Below are 20,438 nucleotides of genomic sequence, written 5' to 3'. Positions count from 1 at the left end.
AGCAACATGAATGGAGCTGGAGGCTATAATCACAAGCAGGGACAGAAAACCAAATGCTGCATCTTCTCACTTGTAAGTGGGAGCTACACATTGAATACATCTGGACACAAAGAGGGGAACAATAGACACCAGGGCCTACTTGCAAGTGGAGAGTGGGAGGAGGGTGAAGATCAAAAAACTACTTATTGGGTACTATGTTTATTACCTGGGTGATGAAATAATATATACACCAAACCCCTGTGACACACAATTTATCTATAGGACCAACCTGCACATGTACCCCTGAAACTAAAATAAAAGTTTAAGAAATGACTTTGAGCCCTGTTTCTCTTGGTACTCTTCATGTCATGGGCATTTTAGGGAAAAAATATAAAAATTTTACTTAACTCTTTGTCTTACACTGTTTGCCAAAATCTATACCAGATTAATTGTAGATTTAAAAATAAAAATGAAACCATAAAAGAACTAGAAAATATATAAAGAGTTACCTATAATGTCACATTAGGGAAGGCCTAAGTAAGCATGACACTGAAGGCAGTAACCATATAGGAAAAGATTATTAGGTTTAATTACATGTAAGGAAAGCTTTTCACACCCTTTGACCCAACAGTGTCATTTCTAATGACACATCCTAAAAAACCTTTGGACAAGTGTATAAAAATTTACATATGTAAAAACATTAACTACATCATTGTTTATAATAGTGAAAAACTGGACCCAGTCTAAATACCTATCAAAGATGATTAAATGCTGATGCATCCATATTAAAAATTACAATGTAAAAATGTAGTTATTGACATAAAAAAGGTTATCAAATGACACTTTTCATCTGATCCGATTTTGTAAAAATACCTATTTATACACATAGAAGACTTCTAGATGTGCATGAAATGTTAGTAGAGGTTATTTGGGGGTACTTTAATAAGCTCTTTTTCCTTTTGCTCCTCTTTTTTATGCATATATGTATGTATGCATGCATTTATGTATATGTAAGGAGTAGGTATATCTTGTATAAAAATAATTGAAGCTTAAAAAGATTTTGAAATTTCAATTTCGCTCTTTTCACTTGTGGATTTAGGTCAGACCTTCTCCAGGAAGCTATTTGTTCCCCTTAAATGGCCAGTATAATTCCTGAAGCCACCCCTCATCTTTTGTATTTCCCTATTCAACTGTCAGTTCTTGAAGATAGAGTTGTAAGTTGTGTTTCATTATTTACTGCCTTCCATACACATGCTCAGTAAGGACTGGTTGGCTGGTGATGGCCCGATTTCCTCAAAGCATGCTTTTGAAGTCTGATGTAACAGTGCTTACCCTTAACCAGCTGAAATGGTCAAAATCTTGGTCCGGGCTAGCACACTTTTGCCAAGAGGGCAGGGTGGCTATAATGGCCGTCTTTCTACTACTCTCCTAGGCTGTGGTGGCTGGCTGGCTGATAGAGCTGAGCCCTTTCTGTGTAAATCTTTCCCCAGACAGCTTTCTTGTTCAAGAAAAAGGCATTTCTCAGGTTGAGTCGCAGCCTCTTATCATTAATGGCTATGTAGTTGTAGTTTCCTCTCAGAACTTCCAAGCACATTCTCAAGAACTCACAATGCTGTTAAAAAAATTCATAAAGGATGGGTAACAAAGAAAGAAGACAAAGAACTAGGAGGAGAGGAAAGGAGAAGAGAGAAGGAAAAGAGAATTGAGATTCATGACCTTAAGTACAGCAGGTTGCTCCAATCTAAAACATCCCCTGGACATAACAATAGCTACTGTTGCTCATGAAATTACTTTGCCAGAAAAGTCTACACAGACGTTGGTTTTTCAAGAGACCTGTGAAAGCTCTGATGGCCACTCTGGCAGCCCTCCAGGTTAGAGACTTTACTGATCTCTAATAGGGCCTGCTCTTACAGTTAGAGATCATTCCAGGTTTGTTGCAAATATCAAATGAGATGATAAATGGAAATATGTTTTATAAACTATAATATTAAAATGCTTGGTGTTCCTTTTGTAAGCTCTTGAGGGCACTGACAGTGGTTTAATGTATAATTGTGTCTTCATGGCAGTTTGGAACAGATTTTAAATACCTGTATTTAAAGAAAGTCAAATCCAAATATAGAATGAAGAGAACTGATTTCCTAGAAGGGAAAAAAAAGTGACTGTCTGGGAGTGACCTAAACTGTTTGGTGAGTTGTGGTCACCTAACTATATTAGAAACACCTTGGGTTTTCCAAGTGCCTTCAATTGATTAGAATTATTTTCCTTAGAAGTGATTCCCAAGAAAATGCTTGTGATTTCACTGCCAATGAAATGGTTGACATTTCTCATTTTATTTTATTTTATTTTATTTTATTTTATTTTATTTTATTTTGAGATGGAGTCTCGCTCTGTCGCCCAGGCTGGAGTGCAGTGGTGTGATCTCGGTTCACTGCAAGCTCCACCTCCCAGGTTCACGCCATTTTCCTGGCTCAGCCTCCCCAGTAACTGAGACTACAGGCACCCGGCTAATTTTTTGTGTTTTTAGTAGAGACGAGGTTTCACTGTGTTAGCCAGGATGGTCTTGATCTCCTGACTTCGTGATCCACCCGCCTCAGCCTCCCAACGTGCTGGGATTACAGGCATAAGCCACTGCGCCCGGCCGACATTTCTGTTAAAGTGTCCATTAACTTATGGTAAATTACAATGGAAATGCATGTGGCCCTCACGAGTGTATTATGGTCAAACTTTTAATAAGTAACAAATTAAATCATGATAAGGAAGTGACTAAAAGTTAATCAAACACTGCTGCTCTGCTCTTTCCATGAAAATAACCCTTTGCTCCTTCCAAGTTCAACACATGAGACTTCATATCAGATTCTCACCTGAATGCATGACTCTTCAACCTCAGGACTTGCAGAATTAATGGAATGCCGTCCTAAGGTTGTTGAGTTGTGCGTTTCTGGGCATTTCATCTCTATGGAGAAGTACCCATTCCCTCACCCCAAAGACTGAGGTAGAAAGATTTTTCTCCCTAGGGAAAAATCTTCCTTGAAAGTTTTGTGGCCTCAAGAGCCAGAAGACAGAATGGGGAGGTTTGATAGTTGGATCCTTGTCAAAAGCCTGACCCTTGACTGTGAGACTCCCTCAAATTTGCAGTGTCTTGGGGATCCCTCCTAGTGACTATCTTAGAAAATAAACATTTTCTGTTCATTTCTAATGACTTAATTATCTATTTTCTTTTTCATATAGGTCCAGTTAAAAACAAGAAAAAGGGTAAGTTCCTTACTTTATAAAATTGCTGTCTTGTCATATCTTTTCTAAAATTAGAAGAAAAAAAATCAAGAGTACGATTTTTGTATTACATTCTTTCAGCATTGTCTGTCCGTTATTTTATTCAATATGTTATCTTCTTGAGTATTGTAGGTTCTGAAGAACAAGAAATCATTCTTTAGTGATGATTCACCTTTTTCTTTCATTCTTCCTTACTCTTCTCCCTGCTCTTCTTTTATCTTTTTTTTTTTTTTTTTTTTTTTTTTTTACGGAGTTTCACTCTTGTTGCCCAGGCTGGAGTGCAATGACGCAATCTTAGCTCACTGAAACCTCCGCCTTTGGGGTTCAAGCAATTCTCCTGCCTCAGCCTCCTGAGTAGCTGGGATTACAGGCACTCGCTTTTATCCTTTTTTTTTCCTCCTTTATCAAATCAGTGATTGGGTATGAATGAAATCCTGAGTCACCATGTAGGAACTAGATACGCTACCTATCAAAAGATGTCAGCACCCTGTTTCTTGGACTTAAAGCTTCCCTGATTTGATTTCCCAAAGAGTCAGGGAAGGTATTTCTTGCTTTGAGGATTCAATATCATTTTCTCTGTAATGAAAATGCTATTCTGGGGTAGTACCCTGACCGTTTAGTCTTTTCAAAGCAGCTTCCATTGTGCCGTTGTTGAGTCAGTAAGTCCCCAGTGTACTTGCAATGAAACTGGCCCTAGGGCACGTACAAGTGCTCACTTAACTAAAAGAGGAGAATCAATCCAAAGACAGAACAGTCTCCAAAGACAGGGCCAGGCAATATGGTCTACTACTTAGGACTGAAAAACCCAATTATGAAACTAGCTAAAGCACCTGTTTGTTTCTGGGTTCTGACCTGGGAGGAAGACAGAGTAAAACTAATGATTTTTCATGAAAATGCTTTAAGTGAAGTGATGCTGTGTGATAAGATTTATGGAGCTTTATAGAATAGATTGCCAACCCCAGACTAGGCCAAAAGACTGGCTTCACCTGCAGTCTGCCACTTCTTCGAACACTAGGGTACTCTGGTGCCTTGAGGTATCATAGTCCACATGGAAAAGTTGTGTGCCTGTTGTAAAGAAGCTGAGGAATGACCTGACCTCCTGAGTGCCTGAACTGAGCAAGGTTGGAAAACAGCCAGGGAGCTGGAGTCAGTGAGGAAACCTTTCCCTGTGGGGCCTGGGCATTTACCACCAAGATGTTCTGTCTTTTAAGAAAGTAGATTTGATTTTCAAACATGTAGTTCTTAAATCTTGTCACATCCCTTTAAAACAGAAATTATAACTCAGATCATTGCCTGGCACTGCTACCTTGGACATTATTGAGAAGAGAGTGCACGTAGGCCTTAAACATTTACTTTGGCTGAAAGTTATTTAGAAGCCATTTAATATGGATTTCCTTGGATATGGTGAATAGGCACATGCTTGAAGAGGTAAATTGAATTGTTCACTTAATTTTCACCCTTTAATGGAATTTTCCTCCTTCCACAACTCTCTCTCTCTCACTCACTCATTCACTCACTTTTGGTTGTTCTTTCATTTGGGGCTTAGCTAAAAGGTTAAGGAAATACTCCTTTGATGAAGTTTAGCTTTGAAAGAAATGTGTATATTCTTTCATCTAACACTACATAGGGTATGTTTCTAAGTACAGACGTCTCTGGGCTTTTATATCATAAGGTGTTCTGTTAAAGTAAGGAAATCCAGAGAAGGGAGTCAATCCTCTGAAGTTATCCTCTTGCTCCAGGGGTCATTTTGTACATTCTCTTCTCTGAGCGCAGCTTTGTGTAAGTATACAAGTGTGAGAAGCACACTTGCCTAACCCTTGTTGCAGAGGAACAGAGGACCAGCTGCAGAACTGGAACAAAGCAGGAGTTTTTTCTCAAATGCCTTCTAACATTTTCATAAGTGAACATTCTGTTTTCACTGCAACCATTAGTCTCTTGGACTGGAGGAGTTTCTGGCTGTAAGTCTTCCAAAATTACATTAGCAATTACAGGAGACTCACATTCTTGAAGCTGAAGTTTGTGCTACCCACAGAACACCCTGTAGCTTGAAAATCACTGTTAGGCTTGGAAATCTTGGGACACAGGACAGCCTAATATGCACCAACCTCTGTGTCTATGCCACCTAGAAAATAAGGAGGGAGAAGCAAACCTTACAACCAGGCTAAGGAAGCTTCCTGACTGCAAGTGGTAAGTCACCCCTCCTTATGGAAGCTCAGTCAGTCTCATAAGGAAACAGAGAAATCATTGAGGCCAAGCTCCTTGTTTCACAGATGTAGAAACTGAGGCTCAAGGAGAGGAAGGGATTTGCCCAAAGTGTGTCTGTGGCAGAGCTGGGGCTTACATCCTTATCTCCTGAGTACAGATTCTGTGTTCTTTCCACTACACTAGCTGGAATTGAAACTTGGGCTCTGAATAAGCCTGATTTGGAAGGTGCCCAAATCTGAAGGGAGATGGTTTTCCTGTTCAGCATCTTGAAATTGGCTAGATCTAGAAACGGGGCAGATCCAATCTTTTGCTGCTAAGTGCAGAGAAACCTCTAAAGCTCATGCCTCTAGGTCTTTAAGGCTACAGGGACTCTTCTGGGAGAGATGTTCTCTGGACCTTCCTTTCCTTCCTCTCTGAGGAAGAGGCCCCACGATAACCCCATGGTTTTATTCCAAATGCAGATGTGGTTAGACATAGACAACTGGCCTCTTGAGTGGCATTGCCATGAGGATTTGGTTTCTTGGCCATGAGGCATTCTTCTTAAAGGAGGACCTGATAAATCAGGACAGGATTTTCCTGCCTAAGGGTCTGGGGAGCAGGAAGTCAGAGTCAGTAAGAAGGTCTTTAGTGAGACTAGAAAGGTTGTATTTAAAACTAAGAAACTACCTCAGGTGAAGACATTGTGATGAAGTCTGGAAACAGGCTTCCATTCCTGAAACTTTCCATAAAATTGTGAGAAGGTGGTGAAGGAAGGAAGAAGACCTGCGCCCACCTGTAGTCTTTGAGTGTAGCAGCACAGAGCAGAGGAAGTCAACAGGAGGAGCTGGAGGTTTTGGTTCAAGACCACAGTTATGACTCATTTAAGATAACTACATCCTGGTGGGAATGTTGAAAGGACTGGAATATGAAATAGGAGGGTCGAGATTGTTCTAGAAGGATAGCAAGGAGGAAATGGGGGAAGAGTTGGTGGGCATGATTAGTAATACATTTGAGAATAGGACTTCTGAGGAAAGACTTTGGGAAGCTGGATTATTTAGCCTATAGAAATAGGGGTTGGTGGGTGACTTAATTTCTTTTCATATATAAGGATTATGTATATGTATATTCTTCTCTGTCTACGCAAATAGAATAAGAGCTTAAACTGCCACAAGAGGGACATCAGTTAATATACCAGAGAACTTCCCAACAGTGAGCAGTGAGGGGCAATAAACATTGGAACATGTTACTATGGAGTTTACAGAATTTCCTTTCCCAGAGATCTTTTAAAAAAGAGTTTACAGAGGTCAGCTAAGAAAGTGAAACCTGCTGCCTCCTCCTCAGCTCTCTCTACTCTCTGTCACTGCTTCTTTCCTGTTTCTCGATATCTCTCTCTCCCTCCCCCTCTTCCCGTGCCCCTCTTCCTCCTTCTCCATTCCCCCATCTCCAAAACTCCTTCCCATTTCTCATTCCCAACTAGCACTGTCCCCATCCCAACCCCCATTTCCTGTACATCCTGACTCCTAGAGGAACCTTCCCGGAGCTGATACTGTTCCTAAGGCCAGGCTGTACAGCTTCCTCTTGTTATCGACATCAAGTCCACCAAACTGGGCAGCAAACATAAAAGCTCTACATTCTTCAACAATAGCCCAATTCTAAAAAGAACCACAAAGTGACCCATAGGTCTAATCACTTGGTAGTTCTCATCCTTTGGACTCAGCTGAAATGTAACCTCCTTTTTGAAACCTTCCCTGACCTCTTCAGCATTTGGTCCCTACCCACTAAGGTAGCACTTCTACTATCCCATTACTGTGTCTGTTTCCCCACAGACACAGACTGATCTCCTGGAGGGCCACTTATTTCTATATGCTCAAACCTAGCTTTGTAAATGCGTATTCACAAAAGGGAGTGGGGGGAAGGGAGAGAAAGCACAAGACAGACAGAGACAGGGAGACAGAGCTGTGTGATAAAGGTATCCAACTCTTTAGCAGGGACTCCCAGAGAGCTGACTTTGTGTCCTCAGAAGTCTGTAGAACTCCTGACAGTCCACTCATCCAGGAAATAACTACAAATGCAACACTGAGGCCAGGCATGGTGGCTTGTGCCTGTAATCCCAGCAGCACTTTGGGAGGCCAAGGCAGGCAGATCACCCGAAGTCAGGAGTTCGAGACCAGCCTGGCCAACATGGTGAAACCCCATCTCTACTAAAAATACAAAAATTAGCCGGACACGGTGGCACGTGCCTGTAACCCAGTTACTCCAGAGGCTGAGGCAGGAGAATCGCTTGAACCCGGGAGGTGGAGGTTGCAGTGAGCCGACATCGCACCACTGAACTCCAGCCTGGGTAACAGAGCAGAACTCCATCTCAAGAAAAAAAAAAAAAGGCCGGACGCGGTGGCTCAAGCCTGTAATCCCAGCACTTTGGGAGGCCGAGGCGGGTGGATCACGAGGTCAGGAGATCGAGACCATCCTGGCTAACATGGTGAAACCCCGTCTCTACTAAAAATACAAAAAACTAGCCGGGCGTGGTGGCGGGCGTCTGTAGTCCCAGCTACTCGGAGGCTGAGCGGGAAAATGGCGTGAACCCGGGAGGTGGAACTTGCAGTGAGCCGAGATCGCGCCACTGCACTCCAGCCTGGGCGACAGAGCGAGACTCCGTCTCAAAAAAAAAAAAAAAAAAAGTAACACTGAACCCTATTTTTCAGGAAAGAAAGCAGGACCTCCTGGACCCAATGGCCCTCCAGGACCCCCAGGACCTCCAGGACCCCAGGGACCCCCAGGAATTCCAGGGATTCCTGGAATTCCAGGAACAACGGTTATGGGACCACCTGGTCCTCCAGGTCCTCCTGGTCCTCAAGGACCCCCTGGCCTCCAGGGACCTTCTGGTGAGTTCCCCTGTCTTTCCACCCCACCAGGTGCCTTACAAGTACTTTAGGAGAGCAAGAGTGGGTGATCCTGAGAGCAGTTTCAAACGGTGGAGATGGGGTTGGTGTGCAATGAGGGATGCAGCTCTCCAAGACCAGTGTAAAACTAGGAATTGAACAAGCCAGTAGGGCCTGACCTGCTCTAGCTTCTTATATCTACCAACCTGTCAAGGACAGGCCACCTGTTCTTACCCCATCTCAACCCTTCTATCACAAGCCCTCCCTGACTCTTAGCCTCCCTGTAGTGGACCAGTAAAATTCATATGAGCCAGAGACAGAGGCCCTGGTGGTTCATTGGAGTTCCAGTGGGGAATAGATTTAATCTTCTCTGATTCCCTGCATCTAGCTCCACATGCTGATGTTTGCATAGAAACAGGCTATGGAGTGGAAAGTTGAGGACTGAACAAAATGACAAGCCCTAGGACAGTTTCATCTTATGAAGTCTGAAGTGCTTTTCCCATAGCAAGTAGTCACTAATGGTCAAGAAGTTGGAAACTTAAGAGTCACTCAGTCTGTGGATAAAGCAAACCCAGGCACCAAGGCTGTCCCATCCAGGAACCAAGTGCTTCTTGCACTAGATCCTTACCCTACCACACTTGCCATTCAAATGTCATTTCATCCCTTTGCATCTTTCTCCTTAAGCCCTGAAGGGCATCTGAAAGGTATGAATTCAGATCCAAACCTGCCTAATTGGCATTGACAAGAGTCAGACTGCCTGGGCTTATGTCACTTGTTATTTCTTCCCCCTGCTCCCCACTCCCCTGCCCTGTATCTTGGGGCTTTAAAGAAATGGACCCTTACAGCTGATTTCTCCAGGGGCAAGAATTCTGCAGCAGGATTCAGATTCTTTAACTTGTACTTCACACAGGGCTAAGCAGTGTTACCATGGCCACAAGAGATGGAGTTGGGGATTTTTTTTCATCCAATCATTCCTTAAATATTGAGCACTTTCTGTATACAAAGAGACATATTGATACATGGTCCTTTTTCTCATAGAGGTTATCTCCTAGAGGAAAAGAGAACAAAGAAACAAGATATTTACAAACAGCAGTGGGCTCTATGAAGAAAATTGATAGAAAGGGAGCAAAAGGCTAGAGAAGCCAATGCCATTGTCTCAGGGTCACACAGTGACAGGAATGCCCTCTCATTGTTCTCCATGGGTGCCTGGTGGGGCTTGCCTTGGGCTAATATTGGCCAGAGGCAATACTCAGAAGTTTCCCTGCTGGGTGCTGGGCCCACTGAAGATGAAGGTCGGGGCAGGAAACAGAAGAGGTGCACTCTGACTCTTCCTCCAGCTCTAAGCCCTGAAGAATAAAGCTCAGACAGGGCTGGCTGCAGGGAGCACGGCTCACCACCATTAGCTGCTCAGGTGAGGGGAAAAGGAAGTCAAAAGATTATGCCCTCTGATAGTCCTGTCCTATTTTGCAGGTGCTGCTGATAAAGTTGGAACTCGAGAAAACCAGGTTGGCTGGGGATTGCTCTCTTCTTGGGTAGGAAGGAAAGCCACAGGCTAGAGCCACCTTTAAATTAGCTTCTTATTAGATTTCCTGAGGCTTTATTTCATGAGAACACCCTGGAGATTCTGAGGGTTTTCACTCACAGCCCCCTCCCATCTCTATGAATAGAAAAGCTTTGCCCCAGGGCATGTTTTTAGCTAAGGAAAGGGTGTCTTGCCAGGATCATTTTTCCTCATTCCACAGGAGACCCCAGGGTCACCATAGCCAGGCCCAGTAGTCAGCTGAAATAAGCTGCCAGTCAGACCTATTCACCTGAGCCTCCAACTCCCCAGCCACCCCAGACACCTTGTCGGCTCTCAGACCACCTGGGATCCGGACCTGAAGAGTTGAAGAGTATGTCCTTGAAAAACAGCCAGCCAGCTCCAGGCCCAGCCTAGCCTGGGCGTCTGCCTTAATGGCCTGAAGAGCTCCTCCCAGTCTTTGAGCTTCCTAATCTGTCTCTATTGGCAGGTTCTGCTGCCTTGCCTTGTCTCATCTCAGCCTCCCTCGCCACAGCTGTGTGGCCACAGTGATAAATCTACACAGCTGCACAGTGCTTGACGGCTTGCAGGGCAATTTTATATCCATCACCTCATTTGATCTTTAGACATCCCTGTGAGAGAGGCCAGACATTCTTATAATCCCCATTTTACAGTTAGGGAAATGAGGCTCAGAGGCATTACATTTGGTTGAGGTCACATAGCTAGCAAGCGGTAGAGCTACAAAATCATATTACCCTCTAGTAGAAACGTAGTCAGTAACATCCCAAGAGAGGGGAGAGGGATCAGAATTGGATTACAATAGAAGACTAGAAACCAGGATGGAAACATGGGACCGGTGACTGAGCAAGCAGCCATTACTCATAGTGACTACTCTCTATCCTTCTCATCCTGCCAGCCAGCTGTGGTGCATCTACAGGGCCAAGGGTCAGCAATTCAAGTCAAGAATGGTAAGAATCAAAATAGGCTCTCTCCCAAAGAGGAGCTTCTCCCCTTCCTCCTCCCCAACCTCCAAATAATCACCCAGCCTAGTTCCTCCCAGGGCCCTGAGGTACCCTTGGCATACGAAGTCATTCTTTGCTCCATCATGCCCTCTACTGGCTGTCCTGAGCAATTGCTGGCATCAAGACCAGTTGCTACACCCAAATTGCATTTAGAATCACTGATTACGGAGCTGAAAGGGACTTGAGACATCATCTAGCCCAGGCATTCTCAGGCGATGGAGTGTATATCAGAGCCACCATGGAGATATGTGTAGTTAGATTAATATTTTCACAATACAAATTATAGAAAGTAAAACAATGTAAAATTAAATTCTTCTTGTCTGATGGATCTACGCAGGTGGGCAGACGGGCTGCTTCTCTCAGGGCAAGTGGGGCATGTTAGAATCTCCAGGGAGTTGAAGATGCTAGTGTCTATCAAAAGGGAGAATGTGTTTAATGGGTTTAAGAAACACTGATTTATCGTAATCCCCGCATTTAACAGATGGGGAAACAGAGTCCCAGAGAGATTGGATAATACATTAATAAATCATGCTGCCTCATATTGTATGATACTTTAGAGTTTTCAGCATGCTTTCTTTGTCTTTAATTTCATCCAGTCCTCACAACCACCCTATGAGGTAGGTATGAGCTCCTTTTTACAAAGACAGAAAGTGAAGTTCAGAGAGGTTAATTAATTTTCCCAATATTTCTTAGTCAAGTTAGTTTAGGAGCCAGGATTCAAAACTACATCTTTCTGACTCTCTCCTCTCCCCTATGCTACTTCAGTGATATGTATGTACACTCCACTGAATGATAAGGTTCATTTTCTTCCCCCAAAGAGACATGAACATTCATGAAAGAACAGCACTTTGGAATAATGTCCAGTCCCCAGAGTGCACAAAGCCTAAAATGCGTGAACCCCCAGGAGCCTTGGGAAGCAGCAAGCTAACCAAGATGCTAGATGCTTACAGAGCTTGGAGTGGAAGGGAGGGGTTTTGAGTACAGAAACGGTAAAGGAAGGTTAAAAAAAAAAAAAACAGCTACCTGGGGACAGTTTCTAAGAACTCAGTCAGTCCTGAACTGGCTGTACTGAGTTTCCTTAATGACTGTATTTAGTTACTTCCCTGACTGCCACCTCCATGTCTGACTTAGTAGCCTCAGAAGTGTAAATAGGAAGAGAATGGCACCAAAACCCAATTGGTCCTGCTGGGGACCGCAAGGCCCTGAGTGGGCAATGATCCCCACCTGTCCAGGGAGGCCAGAGACAGGCCAAAATAGATTTGTTTGGGTATCTAGACAGATAGTGTTTCTTCTGTGCCAGCAGCCACTGATTTTGCTCCCACTGCCACACAGTAGGATTGTTTCCAGCCCCTCTGGGCCAATCCTCAGAAGCGGTCTGTGCTGACCCTTAGTACGACCAGAAGAAGTGATGGGGGTGGGGTGCAGTGGCTCACGCCTGTAATCCCAGCACTTTGGGAGGCCGAGGGGAGCGGATCACTTGAGGCCAAAATTTGAGACCAGCCTGGCCAACGTGGTGAAACTTCGTCTCCACAAAAAATACAAAAATTAGCTGAGCATAGTGGCACGTACCTGTAATTCCAGCTGCTCGGGAGGCTGAGACAGGAGAATCACTTGAACCCGGGAAGTGGAGGTCGCAGTGAGCCAAGATCACACCACTGCACTCCAGCCTTGGTGACAGAGTGAGTGACAGTCCCTCTCAAAAAAAAAAAAAGAAGAAGAAGAAGAAGAAGAAGTGATGGGGTCAGGGATTGGAGGACGTCATGCAGAGTGGTCCACTGATGGGACAGAGCCAGGGCAGTTCCTCCTAACTCCTAGCCCATCTACTTACCACCTCAAGGAAAGATGGTCACCTTTTCCAGAAAACCTGTTTCCTCATCCCTCAGAGAGACAGGCCTACTGAAACTGACCAAAGATGGACTTATAAAATATAATTTCTTGGGTGCAGGATGGATGACTTAGAAGGGAAAAGGCTCCCTGGGCTTGGATGTCCTCCTCTCATGGTGGGAAGGAACATTCCTCTTTCTGCAGGATGGAAAGAGAAGATTTTCCTCCACCCTCACACGCTGGCTTCCACTGTCCAAAGGAATGCGACTGCCCCTCCACCCCTGCCTGGGGTGGAGCTGAGACAGATGTTTTGCCAAGGGTGCCTCGGCTCCTATCCTCCCAGCTGGCTCTGTTGCAGCCTGCCAGTCTATCTTTCACTCTCATAAGGATCCCTCTCACCTATGGGGCCCTGGTACTGGTGGTCAGTAGCCCCAGCTGCCGTGGAGTCTGAATCATCTCTAATCCCTAAGGTTCTCCAGATAGACAGTGGGCTGAGTGGTTTCCTCCCAGGGAGGCTTTCCAGAAAGCTGTGGGTGTGGAAGAACCATAAAAAAAGAATCTCTTAAGGAGAAAGAGAAAACCCATGAACCTATGAGACAAGAGGAATTCAGGAGCTCTGACTGGGAAAGTAAAATTGAATAATAAGACCTAGCCTGCCACTCAGTGTCTGAATTTTGCCTGTGCAGGCCCCATAACAACAAAGAAAATAGGGCAGCATGCCCACTCTCATCCTCCTCCGGCAAATTCCAGCTAGAAGGTAACGGTTAAAGACCCTTCCAGATGCAAGGGTCAAGAAAGGAAGTATAAAGACAGACAGGAGCCCAGGAGCCCTGAAGCAGGCCTGGCAGCTGCTTTACAAACAGAACAGCTTCTCTGCTTTCAAATGCTCTTCTTAAAGTTTGGTCTTCTAGGCTACCCTGGTTGCACTGGGATAGGGTTGGGGGTCGTGAACTCCTTGGTATTTATTTTCTGTTGCCTCGATTATTCTGACATGTACTGAGTGACTGCCCTTCTCTCATACTGAGATCTTTCAGGTGGAGTGCTCAATGACTGGTCTCGCATCACTATGAACCCCAAGGTGTTTAAGCTACATCCCCGCAGCGGGGAGCTGGAGGTACTGGTGGACGGCACCTACTTCATCTATAGTCAGGTAGAAGTGAGTACGGTCTTAGGCCTAACTCTTCTTATATCCAGAATGCAGATCCGGTGCAGACCACATAGGGGCACTGTGGAGCCAGCCAAGACCATCCAATGGCTAACTTCCTGCTTTGGGTGAGGGGGTGGGAGGGCCGCACTGAGAGGGAGTTGAAAGAAGGAAAGAGAGAGGAGGCCAGCTTGTTTCGTTTTGTTTTGTTTTGTTTTGTTTTGTTTTGTTTTTCCCTAGCCAAATATTATTGAAAAACTGTGAAAAAGGCCCCTCCTACATTCTGCCATCTGATTCCCTCCTGCAGGGCCTCAGGCCCCTGTTTACCCTCCGAGCTGTTTGGCTCCACTGCCAAACTTGAACTTGGTCTCAGTATATTCTTTGAAAGTCAGTTCCAGGGTTACTGAGAACCCCTCCCCTCAACACTGCTGGCTCGGGCGTTATAATGAATAGTGCTCCTGCAGACTTTCTTTCCACCTCAAAAAGATTTCTGACTGTCTTTCCTTCCTCTTTCTCCCATTTGTTTCCCTATCTTTCTATTCCTCTATTCTTGCCTCCTTCCTGCTGTTATTCTCCCAGCCCTTTCTCCCTCTGCTTTTGTCCTCTTCCTGCCCTGGGCCCGCTCCCCAAGTCCGCCAGTGTCCATCTACTTCCATTCCCCGATTGTTTGCCTCCACGGGGATGGCTCCTTGGAGATAGAGGAAGATGAGCCATGAGGTTGGGACTTTTGTGGGGTGGGCAGCAAGCAGGCAGGTGGGCAGAAGGACTATGGAACCAACACATGGGTGTCACAGGAGAGCGGCCAGCAAAGGTGGGCTAACAAGCATTTGCTAGGCACACTGAGCACCCCGGTGTAGCTTCGGTCCTGATCCATATGTGGCACCCAAATATGCTGTTCCCAGCTGAAGAGCTGATGGAGGGAGTGACCTTTCATAAAAAGATTTACAGTGATATCTGAGAGTCCCAACACCCATGGGGCACATGGGCATAACCCTGATGTCCTATGAGCCAAGCTCCACGTGGTGGGGGCAGTGGGGGCGGTGGTGGGGGAGGGCAGATCACAACTTGGTGTGAGGTATGATGGATAAGGGTAGTGAAGAATGGAAAAATTAATTTTCTGAGCCTAGGAGAGAATTGAGAGTGGCCCATGCAGGCTGGGAAAATCCCCATGACATTAGGCCACTGAGCATTAAGTTAGTGCTTCCTTCTGGCCACAAAGTCAGGGGCCTGGGCTTTTCCAAATTCTTTGTCTTGTTTGCGGTAGCTAGCTCTCCATCTCTCTGGACCTGTTTCCTCAATCATCAAATGGGAGGCTCAAGGGGTACTGTGAATCAGTGAGGGGAGTCCAGGCACAGGGGAGGGGTGGTGCAAGCTGAATAAGCTTCTGTTAAGGAGCTGAAGAAATCGCAAGTTGTTATATGACCTCTCTGGGGAATCAGTGACTTCTAAGTTTCTCCACAAATAGTCCGCGGGGCTCAAGAGTGGAAGTCGGTTTGTGTCTACGGCACTGTGTGCACACCTGCTATGTGCAGGGCACTCTGCTTCGTGTCAGAGCTGGGGCAGGGGCGGGTGGGGGTACAGGGGCACGGTGAAGCTGCAAATAGGGCATGGTTCTTAGCCTTACAGAGTTTACGACAGGTGTGCTGTTGTAAGAAAGGTTTGCTCAACCAGCTGAGCCCCATGGACTAGGGGAAGGGCAATGCATCCGCCTGTCACCCTGCCTTTCCTGTTGGCCAGCTAGCACGCCTTCACATGGCACTGCCCCATCCATGGGGTATGCTGGCAGCTCATCTGAGAAGATTCTGTCAATTCACCACAGGGAGGGCCCCCCACCCTCTCTTTCCTCTCTTCCCCAATCCCTTCTTGTTGCCTCTCACTCAGGTATACTACATCAACTTCACTGACTTTGCCAGCTATGAGGTGGTGGTGGATGAGAAGCCCTTCCTGCAGTGCACACGCAGCATCGAGACGGGCAAGACCAACTACAACACTTGCTATACCGCAGGCGTCTGCCTCCTCAAAGCCCGGCAGAAGATCGCCGTCAAGATGGTGCACGCTGACATCTCCATCAACATGAGCAAGCACACCACCTTCTTTGGGGCCATCAGGCTGGGTGAAGCCCCTGCATCCTAGATTCCCCCCATTTTGCCTCTGTCCATGCCCCTTCCCTGGGTTTGGGAGCCAGGACTCCCAGAACCTCTAAGTGCTGCTGTGGAGTGAGGTATATTGGTGTTGCAGCCACAGAGAGAAATGCCTCAGTGCTATTTATTCCCCAGTGACTCCAGGGTGACAAGGCCTGCTTGACTTTCCAGAATGACCTTGAGTTAACAGGACAGTTGATGGAGCCCCAGGGTTTACATGAAGCAGGACCTTCTTTGCTTCCATGTTGACTGGCTTATGGCGTGACTCTTCAACCCCGAGGTCCCTGTTGTCAGATCTATTGTTTGTTGCACTAAAATGAGGATCCAGGGCAGCAGGCCAGAGAGAGCAGAGGTGCACTCCAGACTCTGGGGGTGGACATCTGACCCCAAGGGGCTGCTGCTCCTCTCTTGGGTAGGGTGGTGGTGGGGGCGGAGTGGGAAGGTAGCATTGCAGCCTGAGAAGGCCAGAGAGGGAAAAGGCAGGTGCTTTTGGCAAGAGACCATGAGAGAAACCTGCCAAGAGAGCATCCTTGGCAGTGGGGATGTTCTTTCTGCTCTATACTGTGGCCTGCAGGAGGGTCGGAGTGCTCTTCCCACTCCGGCTGACAGCTACATTGTGGCAGCTTGCTGGGCTTTGGGAAGGGGAAGTTTGCTCTGCCTTGGAACAATCACAGGGAATGGCCACAAACCTGCCCGCATAAGACCCTGAATCCGTCCTTGGGTCACACGTCTCTCATTTTATTTACAGCTGTGCTCCACACTCAGAAAACTCCCTGGGGTCACCTAGTTGCCCCCATTCCCAGCCTGACTACAACTCCTGCCTTCTTTCTCCACAGAGCCTACCTCTGTCTGAGACAGGTGCCTAACCTGGGACCTGTGCTCATGTGAGTCTGGGATATTCTTTAGCTTACCTGGGCACAAAGAGAATTTGTCGTTTATTAAACAGTACAAATGTTTTTCATCCATTCCTAATCAATTCTGTCTGGAGACAAAGGGTTGGACTGGATGACCTCCAGAAGTCCCTTCCATTTCTAGTACTTGTGACTCTTAGCAGGTGGCCCTCACCACAGCCTTCTAAATTCCCAAACCCTAGGCTGCTCCTGGGCATTAGCAAGGCAGAGCCTTTTTACCTGGCCTAGAAAGGGCAAGGGGTGAGGATAGGACAGAGGGATTTTGTTCCAGTTTGCTGCAACACAAGTGGACATTAGGCCAGGCCTTACCTGAAAGGCCAGCTGCTGATGCCATACTGACCCAGTCTTTCTTCACTCTGGCTTCAAAAAGCCATAGCAGAGCATGGTCACCACAGATGCTCATGCTGCTCCTGTGAAGCCAGACTCAGGAGAAGCCAGTGTCTAGGCACTGAGCAGGGATCTGCCCCCTAGTTCAGGGTCCAAATGCACCTTCCCCTAAACCCCAAGCTTCCCACTAGATCATGTGGTAGGACCCTCGAGGGCCTTACTTCAAAGTGCCTTGGCTCAGCCTGGCTTCTGAGTGCTAGGTCCAGCCCAAACCTGGGAAGGCCAGCCTTGTACAGTCTGCTCCTCTTGTTCCTGAAATATGTTTCCTTTTCAGGAGATGGGGAATAAGTTCCTTCAGGCAGCTGAAATTCATCGAGAACAGAGGGTACTTATTTCTCAGCTGTGCCTTCCCTTTCTAAGCAACCACACTGCTTGGCCCTTCAAGGGTCAGGGTGAGAGGTGATGGGCTAGGCCTCCATTGTCTGGTTGCTAACAACAGCCTTGCAACCCAAGGTGAGGTGAACTCCAGGCATGTGTCTGTCCCTAACTCCTATAAAGTGCCTTGGACAGTCTGCAGTTGTAGCAGAAACCAACAAGAACCTCTCCTTCATCTTTGGAAAATAATTTCTCCTTTATTGTCTCTTTTGAGGAAGGCAAGGCTGATAATATGACAAACATCATTGTTTAGATGAGTCTTAGTGAGGTAGCACTCTCGGAGCGTTTTGACCAGTTTAAGCCGCAGACCTGGAGCTTCAGCCAGGTCTGACTCCAAAGTTGTTCCATCATACCACAGCACTGTGTGGAATTTGAGGTCTAAAGAGAACGAATAAAAGTGGCAATTTGGAACTGAAATCCTCGAGGGCTCTAGGGAGAAACCCAGAGATGCCCGTTTTCATTCCTCGACGGTAATACCTGTCCTCTTGGCTGCCAGGGGCTCTGTGGCAAAAGGAGTCAGGCATTCCTTTGGGAAGCAGCCATCAACCTTAGAGCTCTTGTGTTCAGAAGAATCTTTCTGGCACCTTGTTGAAGCAGCAGGCCTCTGGGACCCACAGAGCTGGTGGCCTTTATGTTCTTTCACCCATCCTAGGAACCAGCCAACCATCATGTGTGGAGCCCCTACTGTGGGCAAGGTCCTCCTTCCATTACCCTACAGACAGCTTACAGGAGCCAGCTTGCTTCCCACAACTACTAGTGTGACTCCTTATCTCTTTCCACCATACCTTAGAGACTTTGATACTACCAGGGTCTCTCAGGGATGGAGGGAAGACCTGAAAGAGGACTAGTTCTGAGGCCAGAAAGATGTGAGGAGAGAGGAGGAAAAGTCTTCCTAATTGTGCCCCTAAAGGGCATCCTGATACCATTCTATTCTCCGGACATGGAGGGGATGATAAAGGAAATAAGATCTCCACTGGACCCTTGATTCATTCTGAACCCTCCAAAGGAACTCCAGGGGGCAAGGGATGATGAGGGAAGCAATAGGTAGCTGGGGAGCCCTATTGCTGCTAAGTCATTGGCGGCAAAGTGACAAAACAATTTACTGATGAGAGAATGTGCAAATAGATGTACAGTTTGGAATTATGCTGGTGTGAGTTTGCCAGAGGACCAATGCTAGCATGGAGAATGGGACAAGGACATTTGTGGGCAAGCAGATGACAGAGGTTTGAAGGAGAATTGCATGGCAGGAGTCTCTGCCAGCTACTTGGGCTTCAACAGCCAAGCTGGCACAAAAGACAGCTGGCAGAGGCTGCTCGGCTACTGGTTACCTGGAGAAGTAGTATTTGCCTATTTCCCGCTTCGTCCATCCTGAGCCAAATTTCTTTTACTGAACAGGAAAGAGCTAGGAACCCTGGAGGTAAACAAAGACTTTGATCCATGTATGAGCGTGTGTGTTTATGTAACTTCCTGTGGACGCAAATAGATTCAGAGAAATTTAGAGCTAAAAAGGCCCTTAGAGGGAATCTAGCCCAACCTAGATTCCACCCTGTTACTTATGTAGAAACTGAGGCCCAGAGAGGGAAGATGACCTGCCCCAAGTGGTGAGCAAGCCCCAACCTCTAGAGTCAGCAGACTGAGGGGATAAAGCAGTTCCTGTCCCACATGGCCATCTTCTTTCTTCCACCCACAAACTCCAGGATGGAAGTACTTGGCCCTTTCAGGAGCCTGGCCAGGCAGGGAGTAGCTGCAGCCTTCATCAGAACTCTTCCTCCTCTCAAGGCATTCTCCCAGCTCTAGCTTCTGGACTGGAAAGCAGGAGACTGGCCCAGTACCAGCAAGTCCTTAGGCTACTGTAATGCTGCCTCAGGACCCATCCCTGCCTGGAGGCTTCTCTAGGCCCTGTGAGCACAAAGAATAAAGCTGATTTTTGTCTTTTAATCCATTTCAGGTCTCTCTCCAGGAGGGCTCGGGGTGTGTCATTTCTATATTCCTCCAGCTCTGATATTAGGGGGTGGGCTTTGTTGTGAGAATGGCCTGGAGCAGGCCCAATGCTGCTTTTGGGGGTCAGCATCCAGTGTGAGATACTGTGTATATAAACTATATATAATGTATATAAACTGGGATGTAAGTTTGTGTAAATTAATGGTTTATTCTTTGCAAATAAAGCGCTTTCCCTATCTGTTCTTGATATCCGCGTGAGCACTTCCTACATGTTAAGTGCTTCTTTGCAAATGACGCCACACATGAGCTAGGGGAAGGACCAAGGCACCCATTTCAGAGGCAGCAACAGAAGGAAGATGGTCTGAATTTCCTGTTGGAACATCCCACATCCTCTCTGTGCCTCAGACCACACTCCCACATCCCCATTACCTTAGGTCAGAAGAAGAAGAATTGTCTTGGGCCACAAATAAAATACACTAACACTAATGATAGCTGATGAACTAAAAAAAAAAAAAGTCACAGAAAATTCTCATACTGTTTTAAGAAAGTTTATGAATTTGTGTTGGGCCCCATTCAAAGCCGTCCTGGCCCGCATGCCACAGGGTAGACAAGCTTGCCTTAGGTCTTCTGTGACCACATGACAAGCAGGCTAGATGTCCTGCCAAAAGGAACATTGTCCGGGGGCAGCAATACACAGAACTGACTCTCAGCTTAAGAATGTGGCATCTACAAAATACACTTCAGGCCTGGGCCCCAAATAGCTTGGGTAGACCCAGCCTCCAGCTCATTTTGCATATGAGGAAACCAACACTTAACGAATTTAAGTCACTCACCTAGAGTTACCCAACTAGTAAGTGTGCCA

At 46.3% G+C, this 20,438-nt stretch overlaps 1 protein-coding gene across 4 annotated transcripts in view; it reads left to right on the top strand.

Annotated features, from left to right (window-relative positions):
- LOC100997351 (ectodysplasin-A) overlaps positions 1-19,823 on the top strand; it is a 430,782-nt gene extending 410,959 nt beyond the window's left edge. Inside the window, exons 3-8 of one of the 4 annotated variants that reach the window (XM_021932914.2) lie at positions 3,208-3,231; positions 8,136-8,315; positions 9,783-9,817; positions 10,748-10,799; positions 13,712-13,827; positions 15,703-19,823. In XM_021932914.2, the coding sequence (XP_021788606.1) occupies positions 3,208-3,231; positions 8,136-8,315; positions 9,783-9,817; positions 10,748-10,799; positions 13,712-13,827; positions 15,703-15,954 (659 nt within the window). In that variant the 3' untranslated portion in view covers positions 15,955-19,823. Of the gene's footprint in view, positions 1-3,207; positions 3,232-8,135; positions 8,316-9,782; positions 9,818-10,747; positions 10,800-13,702; positions 13,834-15,702 lie in introns of all 4 variants that reach the window. The other 3 variants (XM_021932913.2, XM_021932912.2, XM_021932911.2) reach the window with 3 other exon arrangements.
- The last annotated feature ends 615 nt before the right edge of the window (positions 19,824-20,438 follow it).

This window comes from Papio anubis, chromosome X (genome assembly GCF_008728515.1).
Source record: "Papio anubis isolate 15944 chromosome X, Panubis1.0, whole genome shotgun sequence".
Lineage (NCBI taxonomy): Eukaryota > Metazoa > Chordata > Mammalia > Primates > Cercopithecidae > Papio > Papio anubis.
Note: the sequence above shows the minus strand (reverse complement) of the source record. Positions and strands in the feature narration are given on the sequence as shown.